This window comes from Bicyclus anynana, chromosome 4, assembly GCF_947172395.1.
Source record: "Bicyclus anynana chromosome 4, ilBicAnyn1.1, whole genome shotgun sequence".
Lineage (NCBI taxonomy): Eukaryota > Metazoa > Arthropoda > Insecta > Lepidoptera > Nymphalidae > Bicyclus > Bicyclus anynana.
The window spans coordinates 15,095,040-15,107,101 of NC_069086.1; the positions used below are offsets into that span (position 1 = coordinate 15,095,040).

General features: G+C 33.2%; 1 protein-coding gene across 1 annotated transcript; it reads left to right on the forward strand.

Annotated features, from left to right (window-relative positions):
- The first annotated feature begins 1,843 nt into the window (after positions 1 to 1,843).
- Positions 1,844 to 11,842, forward strand: LOC112054308 (protein obstructor-E-like). The gene is made up of 5 exons (XM_052881212.1): positions 1,844 to 2,004; positions 6,981 to 7,175; positions 8,948 to 9,151; positions 11,001 to 11,214; positions 11,714 to 11,842. The coding sequence occupies exons 1-5, from the start codon at positions 1,962 to 1,964 to the stop codon at positions 11,769 to 11,771; spliced, it is 714 nt and encodes a 237-aa protein (XP_052737172.1). The 5' UTR covers positions 1,844 to 1,961; the 3' UTR covers positions 11,772 to 11,842.
- The last annotated feature ends 220 nt before the right edge of the window (positions 11,843 to 12,062 follow it).

Sequence of the window (12,062 nt, forward strand, 5' to 3'; positions counted from 1 at the left end):
AGCAAGGCTCTATACTTAGTATTCTGCCTTTGAAATGTATTTTCTTGAAAAAAATGTTTTCTCTTCTTTGACGTGCCATTCTTAACAGGACAGGACAGATGTGCTACGCTTCACGACGATACGTTAATTCTCTTTGCTTGCTGAAGGCCTGGTACACTCGTGCATTGAACAGATAAAAAAAGTATGATCACTATTAAGTTAGCTTTAGTTTTTTTAATTTATTTTTGATTAAAGATTAGCTTTTGACTGCAACCTCAAATACAGGCTAATTCACTATTTTTGACGAATGTTAGTTGACATATACGAAGTCAAGATTCTATGTAACGCGGCATTAACAATAATATTTATTTTCTTAATTAACTATTAAACATATATATTATAAAAATAACTTATATATATATATTAGTATATATATATTCATTTATTTCAAGCAGTATATAATACTACTTGAAATAAATGAATTTTTGATTTTTTTTTTTGGTGTGAAGGCGCGAGGGTGTCCACGCAAGTCGGGTCCACACCAAAGTGTAAATAACAGTATATTTGTATTTGCAATGGCTAATATCAACACATTCTTAAGTCAATTTAATAAAAGCACCATGTAGTAAAAGTATACGATTTTATCTCACTACATACTCGTAGTTTGTAGTGTTGTAATTTTATTCATCAACTAGCGGACGCCCGCGACTTCGTCCGCGTGAAAGTCGGTGTAAACTTTCAACTACCTCTATCCTACCTCTACCCTACCCCTACCCTACCCTATCCCTACCCTACCGCTACCCTACCCCTACCCTAGAAACCCCCTATAAACATAAGAGTAGACAAATATAATTAAAAAGCTTCGAACTGCTAAGCTATCGGGAGTTACACGTGTTATTGTGAGTCAACCATAAAAGATAGACATATATATGCTGTTGTGTTTTTTTATATAATTTTAAGGAGAACATTTCCGTCATACATGATTTCTATGTAGCCTTAACCATTAAGGATGAACACGCGACGGAAGCTTAAAAAATGGAGTAACTTCTCCCGTTTTATCAACATTTCTCTTCACTGCTCTGCTCCTATTGATTGTAGCGTGATGAAAAGTATACTATAACCTGCCCAGGAGTATGTAGAATAATTGTACCAAGTTTCGTTAAAATCCGTCCAGTAGTTTTCGTTTCTATAAAGAACATACAGACAGACAGACAGACAGACAGACAGACAGACAAAAATTTTATTGATTGCATTTTTGGCATCAGTATCGATCACTAATCACCCCCTGATAGTTATTTTGGAAATATATTTCATGTACAGAATTGACCTCTCAACAGATTTATTATAAGTATAGATAATATAAAACAGCAAAAAAATGCACACTTGGCACCAGACTGTTCGAATGTTGAATTTCATGGACCTAAATTTAAGAAACCTGTCAAGTGAACGGTGCCGAGTCGTTGTCCATTCGGCGACTTGCATCGAAAAAAGATTTTTTTCGAACGTACCTGAAGCATTATTATTCATGGCGTATCATAGACAGAGTTTTTAGGATGTACAGTTAACCGCATATGTGTTGAAGTTCGGGGTCATGTGGGAATTGTTTATTGTAGCGTTATGAATTACGTCCTGCATACGGAAGCATTTAACGCATAAAGCTATGCAATATGGCAAACGATTGGGTTGCGGGTTAGGTTCAACAGATTGGTACTACTTTAGGAATGTCACCGACTAACTACATCATTAGCCGATGGGATTAATATGCAATGGCGGAAATTAGTATTGTTTCACTAATGGTATAATTTGTTAAATCACGCCTAACTCTTCGTACCGGTTTTAGGCGCATACGCAGGTCAGGTGAAGAAAAAGCGCGAGCGACGCTTGCATTCGTCAGTCTCACCAGGGTCGCCAACGGGGTCGGACCGCAATCTAGTCATTGTATTTTTAAATATTTTTTTTAATCATATAATCAAAAGGTCATCATGAAAGTGTTCATCGTATTGGCAGCCGTTGCCGCTCTTGCGAGTAAGTTTCAATTTAATTATTATAAATTTATAAATAATATATTTATTATATTTAATAAAGTTACTTAATTATTATAAAAGCCTTAATAGCTCTACGCTCAACGGCAGGACTCAAATCTGAGAGATTCAGGATTCGTTTCCAGCCCGCTGGACAATGTCGTACCAACAAATATTTCTAGCATAGACTTTATGCATAATTGGTGAAAAATGCAAATATTAATCTTGTCTAAAAAAGCATGACTAATTTATTATTTTTTATTAATATTTATTAAATATTTATTATTTTTTATTCAATATTTTTATTTAACAAAAATAAAATCTAGAACTAATAATTATTACCTAATTCAATAATCATTTTTATCCAAAGAACAGATTACAATGTAAATACTAATTAACTATGATTACATATAACTAGTGCGCTACATACTAACCTTAGTGTAAGTAATTGTGGCAGTCAAATAGAGCGTTTGAGTCAAGTACTGAACATTTCCTAATACTCGTACATTGAGGTTATAATTTTTCATAACACTTCACGTCTAGTAATTTCATCGTCTTTGTTAAATCATGTCAACATAGCACATTCCAATTAACTACATACAAACAAAAACACAATCGATAGCCTGTAATATACGCACCTGATTAGTAAAGTAATGCATCAAGAACAAAATATATGACATCACTTTCGTATATAAATTAAGATAGTATACGAATATTTAGAAGAATTCGATTTGTAAATATTACTAGGTAATACGAATTCACAAAAAGAAACCCCAGAATTAAAACCCTTAAATTGACAGTCTAAAGTTAACTTATATAATCGATTTAGGGTTAAGTACCTGTATATATAGTAGGTGACTATATCACCTAACCCTTGGGATATATTTTTAAATTGACGATATTTAATATTCCGCACACATATTCCCACTGACATATAATCCCAAGTGGTTTTATTTATATTATACCTCTTTGATCAATATTCTTATAAGGTATTTGAAAGCCACTTTGTATGCCGCTGCAGACGCGAAACCTCTACAAAGCTCAGATAGAGTTCGTAGTAAAAACTTGATAAAATAGATTAACCATTACTTGAAAAAGTAAAGTACTAAGCTGATATTATATACAATTTTTATTACACAATTTCCTATTCAGTTTTGTATTTACTGTTTCTTTTCATGTTCTTCTAAATATTCTATGCATATGCATGCCTTTACTTGAAGACTTAACGACTAAATGTAAAAATAATGATGATAATAGCTGTATACATATATTGTGTTGTTGGTTATAATTGGATGTGCTTCTTATATAATTTAATGTATTACTTTATTGCACAGCGACTTTAAGTCAATAGATTAAAGTATTTTTAATGACTACAAAAGATTATGATTCTTAGCAAAGAGAATTTGCAATTCTAAATAGGGTCAAGTCTAGTAACTACATAATAGGTTCGATCTGGTTCAGTTCATACTCATAGATCGCGAGGGCCAAATAAAAGGTCCACCACGATACCTTTATACAATAAATCACATAACAATCATGAAAATCAAGGTCGATAAGTTAGGAAATTTCAAAATTTCGTACCCCTAATTATATTCGGTAAATCATAAAATTCATATAGTAAATCAAATAACAATCACGGAAATAAGTCGATAAGTTAGGAAATTTAAAATTTTCGAACTAGATTAGGTAAATCATAAAATTTTTATCAAAGACTATTAAGGTACCTACTCTTATTATGATTCCTTTAAGATGAAAGAGAATATAATATAGCGAACATAATTAAACATTTTAGGATTTTTATATATATATGAAGTGATTAAAGTTTTGATGTGTTTGAGGTAATACGACATTGACATATTTTTAGCCTTTTTCATAAAAATATAATGTAAAATATCTACGCGTTGCGTTATTGTCGTGTTGACATAGCTATATTAAATTTACGCAAATTGGATAGAGGCTTTTGCAATCAGGCCGCTTTACATAAGCTGCTGGAAATGGTAGCCTTTACATCGTTTCAAGGAGATCAGATAAAACAAAAATAATAACACGTGGCAATGTTACTATCGATAAGTATAAGTAAGTTAGTATTAGATACTCGTACTTACTTACTTAAATTTACTCAAGAAACTAATTGAGTAAAACTATCTAAATATTTTATTTAAAAAAATTTATGCCAATATTTGATTTAGACACTTTAATCTATTCCTAGGGTTTCTACACTTAATATTAATTTACGTAATTTTTTAATAAACCATCAAATGTTTAAAATATAAATTCATTACTATTTTAAACATGCATGCATTAACTTATCTTAATTTATCTTGAATTCATAAAATCAATAATTAAATTAAACTCGTTTATGGAAATCGTCCGAACTTGACATTTAATTTTGTATGCCGGTTACTGAGAAAAAACGTGGCTTTGCTTCATAAAATTTAAATATTGACGTAAACTATGGTACTATACATACACTCACATATCTGGTCGTATTATGTACTGGTAAATTACCTTTCAAACCATTTATCTTAATACTAACACTAAAAACATTTAGGTATAAAAATTACCTTAACAAAGTTCATTACGCGTATTTTTTTAAAGATAGAGGTATATTAATAAACATTCAACATATTGCTATCATAATATTTTTTGATAATTATAATACTTCTCATCTTGAGTTTTCGTATTCAATAACCTTTGAAAGATCATCTGAATTGTAATTAAGTTTGACCTCCAGTGACTGGTTCCACATAATAAATTGACATTCATAGACACCGACATAAAGTTGATAGTTCACCGAGTTTTTCGGGTCACAAGGCGACCTGTGATGCATCCGAGCGATGCACCGCATGTCGCAACCAGAATCGCTTTCACTTCTCGACGGGTTGCGTCACCGTCGGGTTGCGATACTGCGCGGGCGTATTTGAAACCCAGCATAGGTATTTATCCCACGTGGGTTTACTGACACTGTCTATACTGTGACAACAACCGCACATAAGTGACAGTGTGAACGTAATATGCTTACGAGAATGACGGTGATTCATAATTTCGTATCGGTGACAATCATTGAAATATATAGGTAGCCTAAACTAAAATTATTTCACAGGGTAACCGAAAAGTGTGTTTTTGCTCTAGTTACCTATATAAAAGTTTATATCATCATTGATCAATAACAACCCATATTCAGCTCACTGTTGAGCAAGAGTTGGTTAGGCTAAAAGCCCAACACACTAGCCCAATGATTTATTTATAGATTGGCAAACTTTACACACATAGAGAATCAAAACTGAGTCAGAACTGAAAAGTTAGAGGTGTATGCCTCGGACCGGATTCCAACATACAATAAAAGTATATAACATAACTAAACTAATAATAATTAATTATTATAACCCTGAATAAATATAACTAAACTAAAATTAGAGCTAGACTTAAAGTAGAAATGATGTAATTTATCATGCTAACAAATCATTATGTGATCAGAATTCATTAAAAAGGTTATTAGGTAACTCTAAATCAAGATTAACTTTTGACATGTCAGAACACATAATTTACATATGTAATTATTAAAATGGTTTCTAAATGCCTTTTGTGAAGAATCTAAATTGGAACCTTATTATATAAGAATAAGATTGATATTTATGTTCCATTTTCATTGACCCAGTGTAGATATATATCTAAAAACAAATATAATAAAATGTTTTGAATTATTCATTGCGTCATTTGCATGAAAATATCATTCAATTCAAAGAATCGAGTTTTCGCTAACACGTAGCCTTGACCGATCGCAATTTGAAATGTATAAATTAACACTAAACCCGCTATTCGTGGTAAATGTCGCATTCTCATACTTTAATAATTATTAAGATGGACATTTCCGTGGCTATAAATTCGTAGAATTCTTAATCGTTAAAATTTTCTCATTATATTATACGTCTAGAATTTGTAAAGGTGTACTTAGACTATAACCTCAGTAGGTATTAGATTAACAATACAAACGTGTTAAAATAGTGAAGTAATTAGTGTGAAGTCACCTTTAATTGTCGATCAATTAAATGTTGCTAAAGTACTAACGCGTAAGAGCAAGTAACCCAATATTGTTTGTTGACGTTGACGATTATGCAATGGTGCGTTGTTATGCAAGAAAAAAAACTATACTCGTTCGGTCTTTAGAGTAACAGAACACGGATGGTCTGATTCTTGGCTTGATTGATTCGGCTTTCACTTTATCTTCGATTCGTTATTGTTGTTGGGTCCGATTGTTATCGCATAGGACGGTGTAATGGCATCTTGTAATGGCGAAAAAAAAAACCACTTCTCGTTGTCAAGCGGAACCAATTACAAATTTACACCGACAGATAGAAAAGAAAATATTAGGTAACCAAAAAAAAATAGATATTAGATAATAATTAAAGATAAGTAAAAATCGTACCTTGGCAAATAATAATATTGTACCAACATTTAAGTTTGTAGATTGCCATTGTAGAAAAATGGGCTTAAATATATCTCTATAAATAATCATTATTATCTCAATCTACATGGGTATTGTATGTGGTATAATTTTGTAATCACCTCATAGTAGAACTTAATCGTAAATTCGAATTCAAATAGTAATTCTATTTGAATTATCACCAGCCCGACCGTATATTTTAGCTGAGGTATGATTCTCACAGAAGACGTATTTATAGACTACAACCCAACTCAATTTAGCCCTTGGGCCCCGTTCTAGCAGAGCTTCTGCGCTTGTCTAAACCCCTGGTGACATTGAACCTACCTACTATATAAATTGAACCTATAGCAATCAGAAAACATAAAAAAATTGCCATTTTCCGCAACAACCTGACATATATGCGTAACTACACACAAAACCACATAAAACACATAAAACAACCAGGTTTTACTAAAACCCTAGCATATTGACTAGACAACAATAATTGTCAAATATAGCTAAGTCCAAAACTCATTTTCTTTTTTTTTTCTTTGCAGGCGCGCAATTCAAATGCCCAAACAAAGACGGCCAGTACGAAGATGAGAGACAGTGCGACAAATTCTATCAGTGCGTCGACGGTGTCGCTACCACCAAGCTCTGCCCCGACGGCCTTGTGTTCGACCCGACCATCAGGAAGATCAACAAATGTGACCAGCCCTTCAACGTAGACTGTGGTGACAGGACCGAACTTCGTAAGTACCATTCACCGAAATGCGTTAATTAAACTTTTGATATCAGAAGTGGGATAGAGGAGTTAGTAGATATTTTGATCGACATTAAATTATTTTCTTTCATTAATGCTACTAAATATTATTTTTAATCATATGTTAATAAAATTAAAAGGATCTTCTACTATGACATTAAAATAACTATATTTGCATACAATATCGAATGACCCCCTAACTTATCACTTAAGTTATTTGTTACATTTTCACGCTATTTCTTATTAAAGTTCTATAGTACAAAGATTTAAAAACTATATCTACTGTAAAAATAATTAAACAGTGTTGAACGAAATTATTATATTAAACACTGAAGGTCATTCAACGCAACTATGCCAGAAATGAAAGTGTCCTGTCCACCTTTGACCACCTAGGTCACACCCTGATGCTTTTCTAGGCCAATTAGTCGAGATTGTCACGTAATACTAAGTACATATTGTATAACATTGCTTCGGTATTACGCACCATCTAATTTTGTACTAAGCCAACAAGAAATATACAACTTTATTATATTTGCTGACGATTTACAATGAAACGTTCATGTTTTTATTAAAAGATAATAATTAATCAGAAAAATTTTAAAGTAAAGTCAATATTATCTTTGGCGTCGTAACCTAAAGATCCTTATTTCCGTGGTTGAGCAAAAACCTTACTCTGATCGTTATTTTATTCTGCAAAACTTACTGCAGAAGACGTATCTCCAAATGATTTTACATTCACATACACATAGTATAAAATTAACCAGGAGCTTTGTTTAAAAAAACTGTACCAACTGATACCAACAAAGAGGTATCGCCAAGCAAATTAGCGTTCCGTTACGATGTAGTGTAGAAACCGAAAGGGATGTGGATTTTTAATCTCCTCCTAACAAGTTAGCCCGTTTCCATCTTACAGCTGAGACCTTCAGGTCAGATTGTCAAGAGCTAACTTGTAAAAATTAAAAAAAAACTCATATAATTGTACATAACATTAAAAAGGTGCAAAGTGATGTGATTGCCTTACGCGTAACACCAGTGTCTGATATTTGTCACGATACAGTTGCACATATTGTATGTCTGCCGGCATTTTAATGGGACGTGAAAGGAATTCGATACCGGACAAATAACTCAGCGAACCAAGGCGAATCGGTGGAGAACGGAACAATATAAAAATAGTGATCGGTGCTCAGTATAAATCTTGTCGTATAGAAAAGGACTTTTTACTTCCTGCTCATTATCTGAACGTTATACCTACGACCTCATACATCGCAACCAGATATCACAAGGCGAACAACTTATTAATGTCTTATCCCCATTTCTATTCGGAAAATAATATCAAGTTTAATATTGCAAGAATAGTACATTTTTAAAAATAAAACAAAATTCAAAAGTTGTTTCAACCGTTCGCCTTGATGAGTTTTCGTAATAATCCTGAAGTTTTACGTCTTTATTGGCATCGAAAGAGGAATTTGAAAGTCAATGCGATTTAGGGTTAAGTAATAGTGTTAAGTATAACTTAACCCTAACTAACTTAGTGTACTAGATGTTAATGATAGTAACCGGATGGCTTTACATGTTATTTAACCAGCACTATCAACTTCCTAACTGAGAAAATTTCTTAGGAGAAAGAAAAACCCCGTATTTCATAACCTAACGAATTTAGGAACTTGTGATTCGAAGCCATGTTGGCTAACCACTGGGCAAACAGGATAGTTTAAGCTTTAAAGAATCAATACTTAGAAAGCTATTCTTTTATATACACAGAACCCGCCAAGCCTACTTCTCAATGCCCCCGTCGTAACGGATTCTTCGCTCACCCCGACCCCAGCGTGTGCAACATTTTCTACAACTGCATCGAAGGTGACGTCACAGAAGTCAAGTGTACCGCTGGTCTCCACTTCGACGAATACTCAGGCACCTGCGTGTGGCCCGAAACCGCTGGAAGACAAGGATGCAACGCCCAAGAAAGTGAGTGTACCTTTTTATTAACAAAACAAATTAAATTAATTTTGACGGCCTCCGTAGCGCAGTGGTATGCGCGGTGGATTTACAAGACGGAGGTCCTGGGTTCGAACCCCGGCTGGGCCGATTGAGGTTTTCTTAATTGGTCCAGGTCTGGCTGGTGGGAGGCTTCGGCCGTGGCTAGTTACCACCCTATCGACAAAGACGTACCGCCAAGCGATTTAGCGTTCCGGTACGACGTCGTGTAGAAACCGAAAGGAGTGTGGATATTCATCCTCCTCCTAACATGTTAGCCCGTTTCCAGCTTAGACTCCATCATCACTTACCATCAGGTGTGATTGTAGTCAAGGGCTAACTTGTAAAGAATATAAAAAAAAAAACTCTCAAAACTTTAAATTTTCCAAATATTTCCATAAAAGGTTTCCTTACTTAACTAAGTTCAAAGTTACATTAGTAAGCCAAAATGTAAATGCGTATAATTGTGAGTGACTTCGTAAAATAATTGTAATCAATAATAATATAAGATTATAGATAGATTAGTCATTCCCACAGCAAAACTAAGGAGCTATAACAAATCGATACGACATGATCCAATAAATTCTGTAAGCATTCATGTTCGGCCTTTCACTTAGCTATAGATCTGTGAAGGCGCCGGCCATTTGTCCTTAATACACTTAGCCGATCACTACCACATAATTTCTATAAAGCTACACGTAAATTCTGATAGACTTTGATTAAGTATTTTAACGTAAGATTATATTTTAAAAGTAGATGCAAGGCACTATAAATGACAAATATTTATTAAACTCACTTATGCTGTTACATGCTAAAAATGCACAATTGGTTGGATTTGTTGGATGTTTTATCCAAACTAGACAAAAACATTAAAATGTGACTTTATGAAGACAACATTTTACACCGAAATCTCAGGCTGACAGAACGTTGTAGGACAATATCATATATCTAGGATTGGATATGTTCTTCTAGATAAATACACTATTCTCTAACAGTTTTCCACTTCCACAAAAATAGAACATAGTATTAGTGTTAATTGAACCTAGAGCGTCTCAATCCTACTTAACTGTCAAGCTGTTAGGGTATTATTATGCATTTACGAGAAGGTATTTGTTGCGATCTACATTATTTGCCCTTCTCCGAGTAGCATTCACTGTTTCAATACATCTAAATGATTTACTATTTATGTCTTTCGTAACCTTTGCAAATGCGTTTACTGTGGATTGTGAATCCTTCTGCAATTGAACGTCTCTATTTACATTTAGAGGTTATACTATTGATAGAGCATTTGAAACATCTGTTGATTTTAGACTAGTTTATTAAAATGCCATGAATTAAGATTTATTTTTATGGTGACAGTAATAAAGAAACAAGATTGTATAGAATTACGTTACATTACAATAATTATAGAGAGAATTTTTTCGTTTATTTCACTGATCTAAATTCTTTTTTCTCAGTCTCAAAATTATAGATATTTTTCCGTGTTTCATAGTTATAGTTGAAGTATGAGTATGTAAATTTATTCCGCATCACCTTACAAGTACAAAGTACAGAACTTACAAATTCGCACTCACATCCTTCCAGATTTTATTCCAGAAAAATCTGTTTTTTCTTTTCTGATTTTTCTGGAATAATACGTATCCTATTTTTGTTTATTTTGTTTATGCTCCAAGGTCCTATTCATCATTGTACCAAAATTAATCTAAAACGGTTCATCAGCTCGGTTTAGTATTGAAAAGGTAACAGACAGTTGGACATTCGCATATAGTATGAATGTTATGCTTGTAAGTAAACATTTGTTGATAGATGCTCTTAACGAGAAATTTCATTTGATTTTCAGAGAAGACCAAGGATGGTTTCGAGTGCCCCAAGGACCAATTAGTGGACCCCCAGGGCCAGCCCGTCGCTCACCCCAAGTTCCCCCACCCCAACGACTGCCAACGTTTCTACGTGTGCTTGAACGGCGTGGAGCCCCGTGACCTTGGCTGCCAAGTTGGAGAGGTCTACAACGAGGAGTCCCAGAGGTGTGACGCACCCGAGAACGTACGCGGATGGTAAGTTCCCAATTATAAAGCTTCATCATTATTAGCCTATTTTATAGGCTTAGACTTCCTTTCTTAAAGAGTTTTATAAGGTAGTTACTGATTAGTTTGTTTGTAAATCAAGTTATTTTGTATGAAAGATTATATGCTACTTAAACCAGAAATGTTGTGAGTCTGTGCGTTTTTAAGTTGGATTTAATTAACTGAAGGATTTCATCCCGATTTAATTTTGTGCTCACTTTATTTAAACGGATTTACTTGAATTTTTCACATATACTTAAGTTATGGCCAGTTTATGTAATGTAAAGGTTCTATTTAATTTAATAGTTATGTAAAAAGGGTTACCGATATCTTTCACAAGCTTTTAATTTTCTAAGCGTAATTTTCCGCTACAAAAAGAATACTACATAAAATGCTTTACAAATGTCTACTTTCTCATTTTCGTTACATTTACTACTTAACTGTTAAAAACTTACTACTTGAAAATATTAATATAACTTTGTTATTTCAGCGAGGACTGGTACAAAGATGCCGAGGATGCTGCGCCAGCCCCCAAAGCGAGATCTTAAGCTAGTGATAAATAATTTAGTTACACCTAAGACTTGATAAGTTAATATATATTAAGATAAATAAAATAAAACTGCATTTTATTTCACCTTTTTGCGTTATCGAAGATTGGAAACACTTGGAAATCCTAAAAAGTATAATATGTTTAAATAGTAAATTGAAAATAAAATTTTCTTTTCATTGAAAACACAATTATTAGCCACAAATTTACTAGATTAATGGTGAATATTATTCAAACATAATACATATTATTATATTTTATTTATTTGCATATAATGTTATTAAATATTGGA

Bases quoted from the DNA above. Each gene is read 5' to 3' on its own strand.
- LOC112054308 (XM_052881212.1), top strand. From the start codon at position 1,962: ATGAAAGTGTTCATCGTATTGGCAGCCGTTGCCGCTCTTGCGA. The intron at 7,176-8,947 runs GTAAGTACCATT...TTATATACACAG, and splicing joins TGGTGACAGGACCGAACTTC to AACCCGCCAAGCCTACTTCT. The intron at 11,215-11,713 runs GTAAGTTCCCAA...TTGTTATTTCAG, and splicing joins CCCGAGAACGTACGCGGATG to CGAGGACTGGTACAAAGATG.